Genomic DNA, 19,820 nt, shown 5'->3' with positions numbered 1-19,820 from the left:
ACCCCACTTGTTATGCCTTTCCAGCATGACTCTGAACCACTGATAACTACTCTCTAGGAACGGTTTTCCAACCAGTTTTGCACCCACCTTATAGTAGCTCCATCTAGGTTGCTTTTCCCTGGTTTGTTTGTGATAAGGTCAGGCAAGACAGTATCAAAAGCTTTACTAAAGTCAAGATATACCACGTCTACCACTTTCCCCCATCCACAAAGTTTGTTACCCTGTCAAAGAACGCTATCAGGTTGGTTTGACACAATTTGTTTTTCACAAATCCGTGCTGACTGTTACTTATCACCTTATTATCTTCTAGATGTTTGCAAATTGATTGCTTAATTATTTACTCCATTATTTTTCCAGATACAGAAGTTAAGCTGATTGGTCTGTAATTCCCCGAGTTGTCCTTATTTCCCTTTTTATAGATTAGCACTATATTTGCCCTTTTCCAGTCTTCTGGAATCTGTCCTATCGTCCATGACTTTTCAAATATAATCGCTAATGGCTCAGATATCTCCTCTGTCAGCTCCTTGAGTATTCTAGGATGCATTTAATCAGACCCTGGTGATTTGGAGACATCTAATTTGTCCAAGCAATTTTTAACTTGTTCATTCCCTATTTTAGTCTCTTCTGATCCTACCTCATTTTCATTGGCATTCACTGTGTTAGACATCCAATCATCACCAACTTTCTTGATGAAAACCGAAACAAATAAGTCATTAAGCACTTCTGCCTTTTCCAGATATTATTCCTCTTCCCTGCCCCCCCAATTGAGTAACGGGCTTTTCCTGTTCTTGGTCTTCCTCTTGCTTCTTGTTACCCTTTATGTCTCTAGCTAGTTTGATCTTGTTTTATGCCTGGACCTTTCTAATTTTGTCCCTACATACCTGTGGTGTTTGTTTATATTCATCCTTTGTAATTTGACCTAGTTTCCACTTTTTGTAGGACTCTTTTTTGATTTTTAGATCATTGAAGATCTCCTGGGTAAGCCAGGGCAATCTCTTGCCATTCTTCCTATCTTTTCTATACAGTGGGATAGTTTGCTCTTGTGCCCTTAATAATGTCTCTTTAAAAAGCTGCCAACTGTCTTTTCTTGTTTTTACACTTAGACTTGCTTCCCATGGGATCTTACCTACCAACTCCCTGAGTGTGCTAAAGTCTGCCTTCTTGAAATCCATTGTCTTTATTTTGCTGTTCTCCCTCCCACCATTCCTTAGAATCATGAACTCTATCATTTTGTGATCACTTTCACCCAAGCTGCCTTCCACTTTCAAATTCTCAGTAAGTTCATAGATTCATAGACTCTAGGACTGGAAGGGACCTCGAGAGGTCATCGAATTCAGTCCCCTGCCCTCATGGCAGGACCAAATACTGTCTAGACCATCCAGAGGTGAAAGTAAGCCGGTACGGGCCAGTACAGAGAACCGGTAAGAAAAGGAGACTGCCTGAGGGAGGGAGAAGCCTGCCCCCTGCATAAAAATAGTTTAAACTCAGCTGTTCCCTGAGCGGTTCAGCACCCGGGGTTAGGAGCGGTTTCTGACATCTTTGTTAATTTCACTCACAGTAGCTGGGGGAAGGGGGGAGGGTGTGTTTGACCATGGCAGGGGCAATCCTTTTCTGCCCCTGGGATGAGGGGATCTCTCCAATACTAATATACACAACAAATACAAGCATTTGGCTGCACAGCTTAAATCCAGAGCTAATAAAAGCAGGTGGAAGGGGAAAACTTCCTGTCACATTGGTTTCTCATTTCCTCCCTCCCCCTCCTCCAACCAGGCTGCAGACAAGGCTCTGCATTCCTCCGCCTCTACTCCCCTGAGCAGGGGTTCTCCTCAAGGCTCTAGCTTGCATTAGGGAGACTGGCTGAGATGCCTGCTGCTGCTGCCTGCATAAGAACAGTTTAAACTCAGCTGTTCCCTGCGCAGTTCAGCCCCCAGGGTTAGGAGCCGTTTCTGGCATCCTTGTTAATTTCACTCCCAGTTGTTGTTGTTGTGGGCCAGTGACCACGGCAGGGGCAGTTCTTTTCTGCCGCCGGGATGAGGGGATCTCCTATACACAAAAAACACAATCAAAATCAGGAACTATTTCCAAGTTCAAATCTATCCCATTCCCTCCCCAGCAAGGATCGATGGTTGTGATGTCCAAACTGCTTGCAGATCCTCTTTGAAATGTTAATGAACCACGCAGGGAACAGCTGAATTTAACTGTTCTTATGCAGGAGGCAGGCTTCTCCCTCCCTCAGCCAGTCTCCCTGCTCCCTGCTGCAAGCTAGAGGGAGCCCCTGCAGCGTGAGTGCCAGGCAAGGAAAGCACGGCTAGTGTTGGCTGCCTGACTGGGGAGGAGGGGAGACACGAGGAAATGAGCTGAGTGTTCACTGTTTTCGGCTTATTCATAGTAGAAGTTTTACAGACGAGTCCTGCTAGTAGTAATAGTAGCTTTATTTTCTCCATCTATGTGTGCAATGGGAGGATCCATGAGTACGTAGGAGAGGTGGGTTGCTTGCGATTGACCTATGGGTAAGAATGTAAATTACTTTCGCCCTGCCCAAACCCCGGGGCTCTCGCCGTCTGCAGCTGTAGTCCGGAGGTGATTTAAAGGGCCAGCTCCTAGCTTCAGCACTCCGACCCTTTAAATCTGATTTAAAAGGCCTGGGATTTAAGGCCTACCTCTTCCGATAGAAGCACACCTACTTCGGTTAAGGCCTCCTCTGTAGGACTCTGGAGTACAGTAAGTCCTTTATGTTCTTTCACCCTGAGACCATCCTGATAGTATTTATCTAACCTATTTAAATATCTCCAGAGAGGATTCCAACCTCACAGCATTTATTTCAGTGTTTAACCACCTTGACAGTTAGGAACTTTCTAATGTCCAACCTAAACCTCCCTTGCTGCAGTTTAGCCCATTGCTTCTGTTCTATCCTAGAGGCTAGGTGACAAGTTCTCTCCCTCCTCCTTATGACACCTTTAGTACCTGAAACTGCTATCATGTCCCTTCTCAGTTTTCTCTTTCCAAACTAACAAACCCATCTTTCAGCCTTCCTTCATAGGTTATGTTCTCAGACTTTTAATGATCTTGTTGCTCTTTCTGGACCCTCTCCAATTTCTCCGATCTTTCTTGACATGCGGTGCCGAGAAGGACACAATACTCCAGTTGAGGCTAACCAGGCGCAGTAGAGCAGGAAGAATGATTTCTCATGGTTTGCTCACAAAACACCTGTTAATGCATCCCAGAATATGTTTGCTTTTTTTGCACAGTATACACTGTTCAATATTTAGCTGTGGTCCACATAACCCCTAGATCTCTTTCTGCCTACTCCTTCCTAGACAGTCTCTTCTCATTCTGTATGTGGGGGACTGATTGTTCCTTCTAAGTGGAGCACTTTGCATTTGTCTTTATGAACTTCATCCAGTTTACCTCAGACCATTTCTCCATTTGTCCAGATTGGACAAAGATCTCTCCTATTTGTCAATATCAAATCTAGAACAGCCTCTCCCTTATGTTGTCCACCTATCTGAATAAAATTGTCTCAATACATTCCAAAAACTTATTAGATAACACTGGTCTACAATTTTGAGAAGTCATCTGCTTCGAGATAAAATGTTGGTATTTATTATGTATTTTGATGTGCTGAATTCAAATATGACAATTAAACAACTGATTGGCTACTGTTTCTAAGTATTAAGTTTTTTACTTTATGTCTATGTATATGGTGGAGATAGTAGAGTTTTAATCATAAATTGTAAAACTAGATCTTTTCATGTGTTTTGGTTGCTTTCATGTAATATTTCACTGTCCTGTTTATGTACACTTTAAAAATCAGCAAAGGGTTATATAATAAATTTATGGTTTGAAACAAAAGGCAAAAAACTATTATGTGCCATAGTTTAGTCCTATTCGTGTCTCTCGGCGTTCTTGTTTGTCTTATGTATTCATTAAATGGAGCATCTTGTCATGTTCAGCAATAGTCTGCAGCATTGATGGGCTCCATTCTTGCCCTGATAGCGTTTCTCCATTTTGCAATGTCCTGGTGAATCGCTCACCGTGTTGTGGCTCACTGCTCCGGTTTGGTGGAAAAAAATATAGCGAGAGTGCAAAATGTAATTTCTTAGTGACATGTTGCAACAAGGCTTTTTGTATGCCTTGAGAGGTGTTCCACCAACAACTGTAGTTGTCTGCCTGTTGTTTCCGAGAGAAATTTATTTCAAACTGAAAGGCTTTCTCTTGTCTTTTCCTTGCCACGCACGTGCATGTCAAATGCATATCTCGAGAAGAAGTTTCCGAATCTGCAGGACAACAAAGCACCTTCCTTATCTGAGCTTCACTTAACCTTGGAAATTTTTCCACGGAGTACTGAAAGCTGCTTGTTGTTTGTCAATGGCCTGACAAAGTTTTCATCGACCACTTAGATGGTGTAAAGGTGGTAACATCTTCCTTGATTCAACCAGCGATGGATTGATACACTTTCTCCAGTCCAATGAACTGTCGGGTGGCCAATCTTTCTTGATGTATGGGAATCTCTTGCACGACTATCCCATTCGCAGAAATCAGCCCAATACTTTGGTATCCCAGTCTGCGACCAGCATGGGAGCAACAACCTTACAATTGCACAACAGTGCCACTTATTGCTCATAGTTTATGCCACCCTCAAAGTTGTTCATATTGTATAGGTTTTTCATGGCTGCAAATGACCAACGGATTGTTTGGCTAAACATTTGTTATGCAGCAACAGCTTTCCGATTTTCGATGAATCATGACACGTCTCCACTTCATCTGGGATCGGTTGACAACGTTGAACGCTCACCACCATCGATGTTGTTTGCAGGCTCAAGATCCCTTCCATGAAGAAGAATGGACAGATACTTTTGACGCCGGACCTGGAACCCTAACATCACACTGCCAGGAGATACACTGCTGTAGAAGTAGAGCAATCAACAATTTTAAGCATCATTTTCGTTCTCAGTGACCCAGAATTAGTAAAGTTTGACTACATTTATTTCAGAAGCATTTTGGCTGTAGAGCAGTGTAATCTGTGCCCTGCTCTGTTATTTTCCTAACAGATGTCTGGGTAGTTGAAGTCCCCCATCACCACCAAGTCCTGTGCTTTGGATGATTTTGTTAGTCGTTTAAAAAAAAAGCCTCATCCACTTCTTCTTCCTCGTTAGGTGGTCTGTAGTAGATCCCTACCATGACACCTTGTTTTTTACCCCTTTTATAATTTTATTGGAGTTAATTACTATATCAGGAAGTTCTCTAAATACTAATAAATCAGTTGCTGGAGTGTTTCTTTTGCTCTGGAAGAACTCTTCTAATGGCTTGGTGGCCTGACCTGATGGGTGGTACTTAGTCCTACAGTATGCAGCAACAACACTGGACCACACCAAATTCCTTAGAGTTGGGGGACATTAACACATTAGGGGTAAATGGGGAGAGAGATGGCTAGCAGAAAGAAAATGATCAGGTAAGAAATTCTCATTCACTTTCCTTAGAGATCAGCAGAAAGAACTTGTGTTTAGTGTTTCATTGAAAGGCTGTCAACAGTTCAACACACCTTTTTAGTTCTGCACCATAGTATCTATAATAAGTGTGAGTCCATATGCTGAGGAGGAACTTTGAAGTCACCTCCTGATCCAGATGTGAGAGGGTTTCTCAGTAACCGACATTTTGAAAAATGCCAGTGTAATATATGACTAAGATAATGTCATTTTAAGTTGATATAATTTAAACTTTACATTTTTTGTATATCTGCTTGTATATTAACTGTATACTCTTAACATATTTTTGTAGTGAAATTGCAAATGCCGAATTCCTTCTCATGGAGAGTTTATATTATGAAGATTTTTTGATGAAACTTTCTCCTAAAGAATGGCAAGAAGAACAGAGAACAAAAAAGTTGAAAGCAAGAATAGACAAACAGAGAGAAAGAGAGATCATGCAGCGAGAAATGATTACATGTGCTTTCACTCCACACCAAGAAAAAGAAAGTGCACGCAAAGAGAAGAGAAGTTCTTCAATACCACGCCAACCACACCACGGTTCTATTTTTTTAAAGCAAAGTATGTATCTGAAAATATAAAGCACAATCTATATAAATGTGATTAAGGCTGAAAATTTAAACACACACAAGTCAGGACTTTCAAAAATGAAGTGATCAGATGCTGGTTCCCTTTCAGCATTGCCAACTCTCATAATTTTACCACAAGTCTCGCAATTTTGGTGTTTTTTTCCCTTAAAACCCTAGCTTCTGGAATCCACGGATTGTGTGAGAGCTCAGCTTTCAGTGTTTAAAAAAGTAAGTTTCTAGCCTTCATGGTTACAGAGAAAAGCTTGAAAAAAAATGAAGCAAGTGCACCGTAAAGACTCAAAAACCAGAAGACAAATAAAAAGAACCCCAAATTTATTACCTCTTTTTTTGAAAAATTCATGATTTTTAAGCCAGTCTCATGATTTTGGGGTCTTGAATCATGATTTTTTGAACATGTAAGGTTGGCAATTCGAGGTAAATAATGTGGCTGACATAAGCCCCCATTAGTGAGTTGTGTCTTTTGAAGCCTGTTTAGGCTTGCTTTCTAACGTAAATGTTTATTTTTTTCTAGATGCCTCACTTAGACCTTGTTTATATTAAAAATTTAATTAAAGATGTTTTTTTAAATTGATTTAGTTAAAGCAGTGGAAACCTCTATGTGGATACTCAAATTAATTTAAGCCTGTCTTGCATTGATTTAGTTTAATGTGGTAAGGAATCTTCTAAATCAAGTTTTAATCAGTATAAGAAGTGTCTACACGGGTTTGCACCAGTTAAGCTAAATCAAATTAAAAACTGATTTTAGCTTAACTAGCGCAAGTTTCTTGTGCAGACAAGACCTTACTGTTAAAGGCCATTTTCCATATTACTATTTGTTTTTCCCTGTAGCAGTTGGAAGAGCTTTCTTGGTTTAGCTGTACCTCAGATAAAAAGTTCCTTTACGTTATTCTTTATTTAGATCCAATTATATTCTCCACTTGCTTTCACAGTAAATCAGAGCAGTAACTTTGTTGTTACTATCAGTCAAGCCACATTTCTTTTAGTAAAACTCTTCAGTTATAGTGCTGTTTATATCTTTAGATAGACTCTATGCTGCAAGTACAGAGAGGCGCATCAGCAACTTTGAGAAAAGTGCTGGACACAATAGGAAAGCATCAGCTCTAAGTGCGAGTTGTCACCAGAGAACAGCGGTGCATGATAACAAAGGTATGAGGTCTATGCAGTAGGGTGGGGAAGGTATTCCTGTTCACTGATGGTAAAATTCACACAGTCATAGGGGGTTCATACAAGGTCCTCCCCTTAGTAGGGTTGTGTCTGTGAGGAGCAGGGACAGAGGGTGCATAGATGAAGCAGCCAGACATATGAGTGCACAGCACAAAATTAAGTTAACCTAAGTGACACTGACATACAGTGATTGCAGTACTTACTGTGGTGCTTCCTATCCACACTATGCCCCCTCTGTCAGAGGTGTGTATCTTCACCAGAAATACTTCCACCAACTTAATGGTGTGGGGCACTGACAGCTGGAGTCCCCACCCCTGCCCTGGGGCGGGGGGCTCCAGCTGTGAGCCTCATGCGGGGCTGACAGCTCAGACTGTCAGCCCCAGGGAGAGTGGGGGTGTCTCCAGCTTTGAGCCCTGCATGGGGTTGACAGCCAAAAACAGGCGAAGTAACACATTGTCAACACGACACACTGTCACCTGACTACCTCCACCTAAGGGCTACATTGCTTGCAAAGGTGGAGTTATGAGGTCAATGTAGCAGGCGATTTACGTCGGTGGGAGCAACGTCTACCTTACATCTTACGATGGCTTTATGTTGACCTAACTCTGTAGTGTAGACCAGGCCTCAATTTCAAATAGCCTGACACAAAAGGGTCTATTGGGGCAAGGCAGTAAAGGACCACTAGATTGGTGCTTATGCTGATCCAGTCTCACTGCACCCTTTCCTAGGAGTTAGAAGGGGCTATAGTCACTGTTCAGTGGCCGTAGAAATTATGCACTGTACCTCTGTTGCCCAGCTGCAGGTTTGGGTATGGATTCCATCCTTTCCCTCCCTGCTGCTGTTGCAGAATTCCCAACACAAAGCCTGACTGTTTAGTTCAAATGCGGCCACCGTGGCCACATGCAACAGCCTCCTGGGCGGTGGTGGGGACAAAACATTGCGGCCCCCCCCCCACTCTCCCCATGTTGTTCCTCTTTGCACTGCTCTGCACCACCTCTGGAGAGACAGTTAATTTAGCTGTCCCATCACAGGCACCTTCACCTGATACTGGTCTGGCTCCAGATGTTCACTGACAAAATTTTCATTCAGTCATCATACTTCTCCTGGTGTGAATAATCACAACAAACTCTTGGGCCTTCATCCACAAGTCACCTTAATACTAAGTTGTTGATTTAAATGGCCACATCTGTAGTCTAGATACTGGTATTCCTGCAAGTAGGGAAGAAACTTGAGGAAATGCCCTATAGTGGAAGGAATCTTTTTTTTTGGTGGGGGTGGAAGAAAGAGAGGGGCAAGTTTACCTCAAATTGATCAGACTGGGGAAACTAGAACTCAAGTTGCCTCTGATGTACCCCAAAATAGAGGATTGCTATCTCCTCTTTGCAATTATGTTATAGGAAACAGAGGGTTATGATTGTATCCTGACTCTTATTTCTCAAATGAACCCCTAAAGAATTAAGATACTATTTTCACAAAACCATAGATTATAAAGCCAGAAAGGACAATTGTGGTCCTGTAGTTTGGCTGCCTGTATAACACAGGACTTCCCTGAATTAATTCCTGTTTGAATGAGAGCATATCTTTTGGAAAAACATCCAATCTTGATTTTAAAATTTTCCAGGTTGGAGAATCCATCTGAAGACTTGGTAAATTGGTTTGATGGTGAATTACCCTCACAGTTAAAAATTTGTGCATCATTCTGAGTTTGTGTTTAGTTTCAGCTTCCAGCCATTGGATCTTGTTATACTTTGTCCCCTAGATTGAAGAGCTCTCTGTTATCAAATTTCTGTTCCCCATATAGGTTCTTACTGTCACAGTTAAGGCCAACTGCACCTGTATTTCAGTAGTTCAGCAAGGGAATCCACTCTTCGCTTTCAGCACCCCAGCTGTTGCTTCTCTTGGGTGGAGACACCGGTCTCTCTTCCTTCGCCCAGAGCATTCCCAGGCTGGACAGTTCCCTACCTCCACTGTGTCATTCCCAGCAAAGACAGATGCCCTAGGACACTTGCTTGCTTTCTCTTCAAATACAGAGAACAGTGCAATTGCTACACATATAAGTTACCACATACTATTTTCTAAGCAAACCCATTTTTCTCAAGGTAAGAAACATTACAGAGAAAACATTAAAAACAGTAAGAGAACATACATGCATGGTAATAAGGTTACCAGAGTTCATCCCAACTCTCACATGGGTTCTGACAAGTGCAGTCTTTTAATACCCATCCTAGGGGCGTCCTTGTGGTTATAAGTTCAGAGCTTCAGTACAGAACAAGCACCCTCGTAACATGTTCAGTTCCCTTATTATATGGTTCGAGTCTTTGAACTGGAGTCTCCGGAACCCGGTAGTTAGTATACAAAGAATCTCCCCCCAGGACATATCTTCAAAAGGATGGCTTTGTAGGGGGAGAATGTGCATTCTCTTCACCTCAATATATTTCTTAAGGAAATCCACTTCAGATATATGGTTCCAAAAAAATCTTTGAACTTCCTCCTACCTTCCAGGGACTGCAATAATCTTGTCTTTCTGTTAAAGAAGTTCCATACAATTTCACAATAGTACATAAACATTTGCACTTGTAATGCCATGAACTCCAAAAATGTTAACCCTCATTCAATAAGGTTTAACTTATTTCAGTAAAGTTTATCTTAATTCTGTAAGGTTTGTTCAGGATATTGTCAATCTGTCACACTTACAGACTGGAATCAAGTCACCACGTAACCTTCTTTTTGATATGCGAAACAGATTGAGCTCCTTGAGTTTGTCACTATAAGGCATGTTTTACAATCCTTTAATCATTCTTGTGGCTCTTTTCTGAACCCTCTCCAAATATATGCTAGGAAGGAAAAAGTAGGAGGTGTGGCCAGGATAGTTTGTAAAGTTTTTGCAAGAGTTACATGAGATGTGAATGGAATTTTCCCTTTCTGAACAAACGTTTACTAAATATAGGCCTAGGTTACATTGACAAAACATGATGATATATGTATGAGAGATGGTGATTATACAAATAAACAATGGAAAATTAGAAACTCTGCATCCCTATTTTGGACCACTCTCTGCTCCTTGTTTTGCAGCTTATTGCCCCAAACCTGTAAAGACTTAAATATGCACTTAACTTTACACCTGCAGGTAGTCCCATTGACGTAAATGGGATTACTCCTGGGTGTAAATTAAGCATATGTATACCCATTTTCCAGATCGGACCTAAGTGAACATTTTAGGACTTGCATCTTTCCATATCTAGAGAAGGAAAACGAGAGAGGGTAAAACACCATTGAAAAAAATAATACAAAACAATTTGTTTATGCAAATACAGTGCAGACAAGACTTAAGTTTTATGATGTAATGGAACTTGGATGAGATATCTTTTCTCGTGTATTTTTCAGGGTTTTGATATTTTATAAAAGTTATAATAGAAAGTTAATATGAAGAAAACGTATGACTGAATAGTTAGTTAAAAGTATTGTAATTGAGGAGTTATTTGTTAATGTTCCCTAGTGGCTAAAGCAATCCACTGGTGAACAGAACCATCTTTTTGTAAGATATGTTTTAGTCCCACACAAGCTATTGAGCTCAGTGCAGGGGTAAGTGGGTGAAATTCAATGGCCTGTGACATATAGGAGGTCAGGCTAGAAAATCTAATGGTCTTTTCTGGCGTTAAAAGCTATGAACTCTAGATTACATAGCTCTGCTACTGATTCACTATGTGGCCATGGGCAAAGCACTTAAATACTCTGTTCCTCACTGAAGACATCTGTAAAATAAGTATATTGAGATGAATATCAACAAGTATTGATTGGAGAGCTACATATAGATGGAGGTGAAGTTTAGCTGCTTCACTGCTAGGCACTGAAAAAAGAAACTGAATCACAGCACAAAGGAAAAATTTCTTGGTGCCTCAAGTCCAAAGCAAGGAAAACACATCACAAATGACTTTTATAAAGTGGGTAAGAAGTTGTTATTATTCAGAAGCCTTAAAATAACGTTGGTTTCATTTACAAGTTATGAAAACAGGATTTCTTTGTATTTATCTAATATATATTTAGAAAGAAACTATATGATAGTTATAGACAAACTGGTAAAATACACCACCTTAATGTCTGGAGACCATGGCTGGTAATATTCTAAGGATCAAGATAAGAATATACCCCTTAGTGTGTAAGTTCATATTCATATAGATGAATAATATTATAATTTGGATACATATTTACTTTCAAATTTATCCTTCTATCTCTTCACATTTTGAAGAAAATGAACGCAGGTCTTCTAGAAAGCTCACAGAAGCAGACTTGGGTGAAGAAGTGAAAATGTTAAATGAGTGCAAATCCATCTTGACTGATAAAAAAAAGACATCATCAAGGTGTAGTATCAGACAAAATTTGCTTTCTCCATTCTCAGTTTGCTTTCTCCATCTTCCTGTGTACAATAAGAAGAAAATATATCAAGTAAGAGAGCAAATGAAAATAAAAAATGCAATTATAACAGATACCTGCATACAACAGTAAGGACGTTTATCAATAATTCTCCCACCTCCATAGTGATAGTGATTTGGTAGTGGTACCAATGGCCAAAGCCAACTAGAAGGATCCACATTTGTCTGTTCCTCTGCCCCTAGGTTAGCCTCTGTTCTGAGCATTGACATCTGGTAGATAGAAGGATTTAACAATCATCGATGCTAGCAACTTTAAATCAAAAACTTAGTATTAAGGTGACTTGTGGATGAAGGCCCAAGAGTTTGTTGTGATTATTCACACCAGGAGAAGTATGATGACTGAATGAAAATTTTGTCAGTGAATATCTGGAGCCAGACCAGTATCAGGTGAAGGTGCCTGTGATGGGACAGCAAAATTAACTGTCTTGTGGCTGAAGGCTCACAGTTAGGCTTGGCTGAGGGGCTCCCCCAGGAGGTGCAGCACTGGTTACAAAGCAGTGTAGAAAGACAAGAGAACTGGGAGAAACAAAGGGGAGCAGAGTCAGACAAAACTGAGAACTGCAATTTAGCATCGTATATAGTTAACTGTCCTTTTCATCCTCTTTTAGTTAATGTTGTTTTTCTTTGCAGATAGACGTCTCTGTTTTGCCCATCCGTTTTGCCAAGTTTCTGCCCTTGATTATGTGCTGGAACCTGCTGAAGGGCTGTCCCAATTTTAAAAATAGATATATCCAAGGCAACATGTGAGCTAATAAGCTCACAACGATTGCTCCATTTGCCTACATAGTCATTAATACCTGTATATAACACACAACTTTGTGAAGCACTTATAAAGCAGCTATTATTGAAAAGGGCAGAAACTATTCTTGTAGGTACAATAGAGTCCTGAAGAATCTGTAAGTACAGGACAGTGCATTGAAATAGTTCCCATGCAGGAATAGGTGTGAGAGTTGCTTTATAAAATCAAATTTAATCCTGTTGGTTAAAGCTTCAGTTCCTCCCTTCTCTCTACTGCATGTTTTTGTGTTGTTGAGAAAACAAGACTATTGTGCATATGTGGAGAAGACTAAGGCCTAAGTCTTCAAAGAGTTGAAAACATCTTTTTCAATGATGGGAGTTCCCTTTCCACACACTGAATTCAGAAAGCTTTTACAGGATTGGGGATTTTAGGCTTAGAAACCAGGAACTGACTCCTTTTCTCCTTCCCTTTTATATCAGGTGGGAAAGCGAAAGTGATTGTGCAATTCATGAAGATTCCTTGAAAGACTTGGACATGGATATGGTAATGAAAAACTATACTTCTCAACTGAGCCTGTGTACTCTGGAAAAGGAATGAGATTTATTTATTTTTTACTTTTAATGACTTGATTTTTCTTATGGAAAAACTGCAGAAATTCTGGGCCAGATTGTGTATTTGGTTGCACATGTTCAAGCCATTGGCCAGGTTCTTAGCTCTGGTCCAGCAGCTTTGCATCACTACAACAGCTCAATCAGCCACAGATCTTTCTTAATCAGCTCCTTAAGATTCCCCCCGTACATGTCATTAACACTTTTCTATTGTTTTAAATTTTAGAAAGAATTATTTGCAGCAAAACTGAAGTTACCTAATATATGTGTAGCTCCTCTTCCAGTAGATGCTATGTATCTTTCTTTCCTCTATCTTAGGTGCCAGAAATATATTTCACAGATCCAAAACAGTTACTTCAGATCTTCACAGAGTTAGAGGAACAAAATCTTGCATTGATCCGAAATAACCAAGACTTAGATGAAACTATGGATGAACTTGAGCAGATGGCAAAAATTATAAAGGCAAAACTGTAAGTTATTGAGCTAGAGAGAGAAAAGTGTAATTCAGAAGCTGGTTGGTACCTCTTCACCGCTGGATATTTTGATTACCTGACCTATTCCCTGAACAGCAAAGCAGAGACATTTTCAACATAGTCATGCTTTAAGTATGGCTTATATGGTATTTTGAAGGAACACAGTTTCTGAATAAGGTAGATATATAATAGAAAATAGCAGTTTCACTACACAGCTTGGCATTTTTGGGTTGCAAAGAGGTAGACAGGGGAGACAAATATGCTCCGTGTTGTATATGTCCCATTTGTAATTAGTAAGGGCCATATAATCCCTGGTCTAGTGTGATGGAGTGGAGAAGAAGGTTCTGAGATTATTATTTATGCAGGAGATTACCATGACACTCATTTAACCATAAATGCCTTCATGAAATACAAAAGCTGAATGGAGCAACAAAGAGTCCTGTGGCCCCTTAAAGACTAACAGATGTATTGGAGCATAAGCTTTCGTGAGTGAATACCCACTTCGTCAGGCTGAATGGTATTTATACAATTGCTCTAAACATGCCTAAAAAGCCTAACGAATAAGCAGTTATTACATCCAAGCTCTAACAGAACACTTACAAGTGTTTGATCAAGATACTTGCAAATGGGCTAAACCTAGGGTGCTTAGAGACATATTGGTCAGCTCCAAACAAGTGATGTCATTGCCATGTCTCAGACTTTAGCTAAGGCCAGATGAAGCAGTTTCTTATGTAGACAATTATGTAATGCACCTGGTACCAATTAACCCACATTTTATTTCTATTATTTCAGCCCAAACCTTAAATAAGATAACACAAGTATTTTGAAGTTTCACTACAAGTTGAACACAACTCCTCTTCTTTTCTCGTGATCTCATTTTTTTTGGTCACAGGCTTTGTTCCTTTCATGCATGTTAATATCCCAACTCAGTTTAAACCCATAATTCACTCAAATCTAATGAGGGCCTATATTCCTACAGAAGAGCACAAGGAGGCTTTTTTCTCCTCTTCCTCCTCCCGGCCTATTCAACAGACTGTGGGAATACACCTCAACCTACCAGGGGAGCAGGAGGAGTCAGGGCCATACCCCCATCCCTTTTGCAGTCAGGATCCACCTTGGACAGTGTGTTGACCCCTATATATTATTTTGTATGCACTTTGGGAGGAAAGCTACTTTGTGAGCTGCAGATATTACTTCACAGATGCTTTATGGTCTTCTGTCTAACGGTACATGTGAGCAATGTTAATATCCTTTCACAAATGCACAGCTTATTTGTATTTTATTTTTTAATTAATGTCAAAGTTTTTAAAATGCATTTTTTTGTTTCTTTTCTCTATTTAATTGCCTAATTTCTACAGTGCATAATGCTTATTTGTTATAGTATCAATTGATAATGACTGATGACAGTCACTATAGTGAAGTTTAAAGAATGCCAAAATTTGTTCTAGCTGCCTAGAATGCTTTCAAATTGTTAACTTATATGAAAAAAGAATTTCTGTCATTTTCTTTCCCCATGCAAGAGGTAAACTGATTTATTGTTTAGACTTTGGAGCTCTGAAGTCTTCCTTTTCTTAGAACAGGCAGTTTCTAAGATATTAACAGTTCTGGCTGGCCTTACCGTGAGATGAACTGAGGCAGCCACCTCAGGTGCTAGACTGTGGGGGGCACTAGGACCCAGAATATAAAAAATTGTGTCTGCTGCTGGTGTATATGTATTCTCTCTGCTCTAGATGCACAGAGATGGTGGAGTGCTGTGCTCGAGGAAGGAAGGCACCAGATACATAACAGGCAGGCAGGACAAAAGATGAGAGGGAATAGCAGAAAGCAGCAGGAGCTGCAGGGAGAGAGAGGAGGAGCCTCTTATGTACCCCTCTAGCACTCCCAGGAGCTTGGACTGATTAACTTCAGCTTCTCAGGGAGCTTCCTGTTTCCTGCTGCTTCCCTGAACCCACCTGAGGAGAACAGGCAGTCAATTGAAGTAGTAGGAGCCAGTTAGGGCCTTAAGACACTGATATCTTCCCTCACTCAGGTTTGTCCCCTTCAACTGAGTGTTGAGAGCCCTATAGCTGGCACAGAACAGCTGTCATGAGTGAAAGAAGAAAACGCCCCTCTGGGGCAGCATTCAGAAAAAGAAAGAAAGCAAAGGAAGCTTTTCTATCTAAGCAGGAAGGAGCTCTCCTGAGATACATAGACACAAATGTTCACGGTGAGCCTTCTGGCCCCAGTGAGGATGTGAGTGGTGAGGAGATGCCTGATCTTCCAGTTAGTCAGAGTGCAGGTGACCTGGCAGCTACTGCAGCATCCATATCTCCATCTCAAATGGATGTAACCATGCACATTCCTGAAGAAAAATGTAGATCAGAGAAGAGTGTGGTGGAGGCGCAAGAAACAGCTGCTGCTGAGTTTAGTTCCTTAAGTCTAGATGATCCAGGACTGTGGACCCACTTGAGCAGTAGCCTGAGGGAACTTCCTTGTACTGCATGGGCCACAGCAAGTGAAAAACTTCATGTTCCCCAAAGACAATGAAAATAGAAGTTTCCATCCAACACATTACTGGCATGAAATCCCCAATGGTGACAAAGTGGAGAGGCCATGGCTTATGTACTCAAAAACCCAGAATGCTGCATACTGTTTTTGTTGCAAACTCTTCCAGTCTAATGTTCCAGCCACATTGGGTTCTACAGGAACAAAGGACTGGAAAAATCTGGCTAGAAATCTGGCATGCCATGAGAAGGCAGCAAATCACCAGAGAGCATTCCATAGGTGGAAAGAGCTTGAGATGAGACTAAGGTTAAAGGCCACCATAGATGATCAGCATCAAGAGAAGATTGCATCAGAGTCTCTTTACTGGCAAAATGTTCTGAAAAGGCTCATTGCCATTGTGAGAATGCTTGCTACCCAAAACCTAGCACTGCGTGGCACTTCAGATCAGCTGTATGTGCCAAACAATGGAAACTTCCTTAAAATTGTAGAGCTGATGGCTGAGTTTGATGCTGTAATCCAGGAAGCATCTAAGTTTAGGTCTACACTTGAGGGGAGGTTGACCCTAAGATGCGCAACTTCAGCTACCATGAGTTAGCGTGCAATGGTCAAAATTTACCTGGCAATGATGCTGTGAAAACTTCCTTAAATGTGATGGGCTGAGGCTGAGTTGTGATGCTGATGGATGACTTTGATGCTATCCAGGAGCATCTAAGAAGAGTCACCACCAAGAAATGTACACACACCACTACCTTGGAAAAACAATTCAAAATGAGATCATACAGTTACTGGCAACAAAAGTCAAACAGAAGATTGTGGCAGATCTGAAGTCAGCAAGATATTACTCTGTTATTCTGGACTGCACACCTGACATCAGCCATACGGAACAAATGACTTTAATGGTGCATTTTGTAACAACAACAGAACCTAGTGAAAATGTCCCTGCAATGGTGACTGTCGAGAGCATTTTCTAGAATTTATTGACATTGATGATACTACAGGAGCTGGTATGACAAATGTGCTTCTTAAAAAAGCTGGAAGATACGGGAATTGCGATAGCTGACATGAGAGGTCAGGGCTACGATAATGGTGCCAACATGAGAGGAAAGAACAGAGGAGTGCAGACACAGGATCCAGAGTTAAACCCTCAGCTTTTTTTGTCCCATGCAGTTCTCATTCATTGAACTTGGTGGTCAGTGATGCAGCATCAGCTTCTAGTGAGGCTGCTGAATTTTTTAATGTAATTCAAAGCATCTATGTATTTTTCTCTGCATCAACTCATCAATGGCAAATTTTGAAGCAACATCTGGGAACATCCTCTCTGACACTGAAACCACTGAGTGCCACATGATGGGAAAGTCGAGTGGAGGCGATAAAGCCTATCAAACACCAAATTGGGAAGATAGATGATGCCATAGTTGCCATTATGGAGGATAATGCTATGACAGGAACTGTTCATGGGGAACAGTGCAGAGGGAAATGGAATCACCAGAAACATACATAACTTCAAATTTCTGTGTGGCTTAGTGTTGTGGCATGACATACTGTTTGAAATAAATGTTGTAAGCAAGAGACTCCAAGGTGTTGACCTTGATATATCTGGAGCAATGGAACAACTGGACAAAGCAAAGTCATACCTACAGTCTTACCAGTCAGATGAGGGATTTCAAAACGTTCTGAAGAGTGCACAGAAGTTGGCAGAGGAACTTCACACTGAAGCTATTTTCCCACCCATTCAAGAATACAAGAGTCACCGAAGAAGACATTTTGATTACGAGGCACGGGATAATCCCATAAGAGACCCCAAACAACAATTCAAAGTTGAATTCTTTAACCAGGTGCTAGATTGTGCAATACAGTCAGTTGAAGAACATTCATGCAGCTCAAGGAACACAGCAGTATATTTGGGATGTTGTATGATATTCCAAAACTCCTCACTATACCTGAAGAAGACCTACACCAGCAATGCAGGGCACTAGAGACAGTGTTGACACATGATGACATGCGCGATATTGATGCGAGTGATTTAGGTGATGAACTGAAAGCCCTTTCAAGATACATTTCAGCAGGATCAACTCCAAAGGCTGTTCTGGAATATATGTGCACAAATAAGATGACCACCCTCTTTCCAAATGCTTTTGTTGCTCTGTGCATACTTCTAACACTTCCTGTAACAGTGGCCAGTGGAGAAAGCAGCTTCTCCGAGTTGAAGTTAATAAAAACACTTCTACGCTCCACAATGACTCAGGAGAGGCTGGTCGGCCTTGCAACCATCTCAATAGAGCATGAGCTGGCCCAGACTGTGGACCTTCAGGAAGCAGTTCAAATCTTTGCAACCAAGAAGGCACGAAAAGCACTACTTTGATTATTCAAAGAGATAAAAATGCCGGTGTTTAATATGCAGACAAGAAAAGTTACATTTGCCGTTCAGGCGTTTGAAAGTTAAGTGTTACTTAAAATTTTTGAACAGGGCATTTTAAGTTGTTAGTTCTCTTTTATTGAGATAGGTAGCAGAGCAGTACCATAAGAAGAGTAGAACAGGAAGAAGGCAGAATTGAGACCTTTCAAAGTTTTGGCCCAAGCGAGGGGGTATGGGTGTGTCACTTGAGCTCCCCGCCTCAGGTGCCAAAATGTTGTGGGCCGGCCCTGTTAACACTTATCTGATAAGAACATTTTAAACTGCTGAGTGGTAGTTACTGCACAACAAAATGAATCCACAGAATATATGACTAAAATCTAGATCTCTTTTTCCCCACAGAGAAGAAAAAGTAAGTATTGTTGTAGGACATAAAGAAATTCTTAAAGCTGCCTGCATCAATGAAGAGGAAAAATGCACAGATTTGGCACTAAGGGCTAAAATGTTTTCTTTTGGAGAGTTTAATCCAGAAATCCAGGTAATTCTTTTGCAAAACACGTTTTATATCAAGAGAACAAATTTTGCAATTACATCTTTAAAAAATAACATTCTTATCACAGAGGAAAAAAAAGAAGTGCTGGTATGGGGATTTTCTTATGCCTTGAAATAAATAGTAGCATAAAGTATTCCATTTGGTTCCTCCCCTCTCTCCTAATCTGTTCCTGTTTAGATAACAGCATCAGTTGTGCAGTGTCTAATACTTCATTATTATTATTTCTTCATTTACTATCTGCAGCTATTCAAGTTGCTGATGTAGAAGTCAGCACATTTTTCTTTCTAGCTATGGTGCAGTAAATCTGACTAGATAACACTGTGGGGGGAAAGGGATAATCTGAGCCTATATTTTTTCCCTTAGACTACATACTTCAAGTATTTGAGCACAAAGATAGATAAATGTAACATACATTTTATGCAGTTGTGCAATTACTTCATATAAATATGAGCCATAGTCCCTGGGGCTGGGACTGGGTCTGAGTCTGCAATAAAAATATCATATAGGTTGTGCTAGAGGAAGATACACAGAGATCAAGAAGATACAGTAACATAAATCTTTGCTTTATTCTCAGTGCAAACCTGAACTGTGATACCTGGCTTCCAAAATCCATTCTGTTCACAGTCTATTTTCAGAAATTGAACATATGTAAATAAATGCATGTTTGGATAATAATAATGCTGATTCACTCCCAAAAAACGTTGTTAACACCGAGTTAAAGATGTCTGTTGATATATTGTACTCTTCCAGACAGTTTAATTCAACAAGCAAAATTCAAACTTCTGAAAATCAGTAAAAGAAGTGTTAAATTACAGGCCCATGTAACCTTAACTCTGCCTCCTGGAAGCTGATAATAGAAACTAGGAATTAACTGCCTGCACTCCCACTGCATTCACTGTGTTAGTTGTATTGAATGGTGGAGAGATTATCTGGAGCAGCT

General features: G+C 40.5%; 1 protein-coding gene across 1 annotated transcript in view; it reads left to right on the top strand.

Annotated features, from left to right (window-relative positions):
- Positions 1–19,820, top strand: part of CCDC38 (coiled-coil domain containing 38) — a 54,557-nt gene that overhangs the window by 10,348 nt on the left and 24,389 nt on the right. The window contains 6 exon segments of the mRNA XM_075060746.1: positions 5,779–6,047; positions 7,097–7,222; positions 11,487–11,598; positions 12,889–12,952; positions 13,336–13,487; positions 18,730–18,865. Coding sequence (XP_074916847.1) covers positions 5,779–6,047; positions 7,097–7,222; positions 11,487–11,598; positions 12,889–12,952; positions 13,336–13,487; positions 18,730–18,865 — 859 coding nt within the window.

Source organism: Chelonoidis abingdonii, chromosome 1, assembly GCF_003597395.2.
Source record: "Chelonoidis abingdonii isolate Lonesome George chromosome 1, CheloAbing_2.0, whole genome shotgun sequence".
NCBI lineage: Eukaryota > Metazoa > Chordata > Testudines > Testudinidae > Chelonoidis > Chelonoidis abingdonii.
Note: the sequence above shows the minus strand (reverse complement) of the source record. Positions and strands in the feature narration are given on the sequence as shown.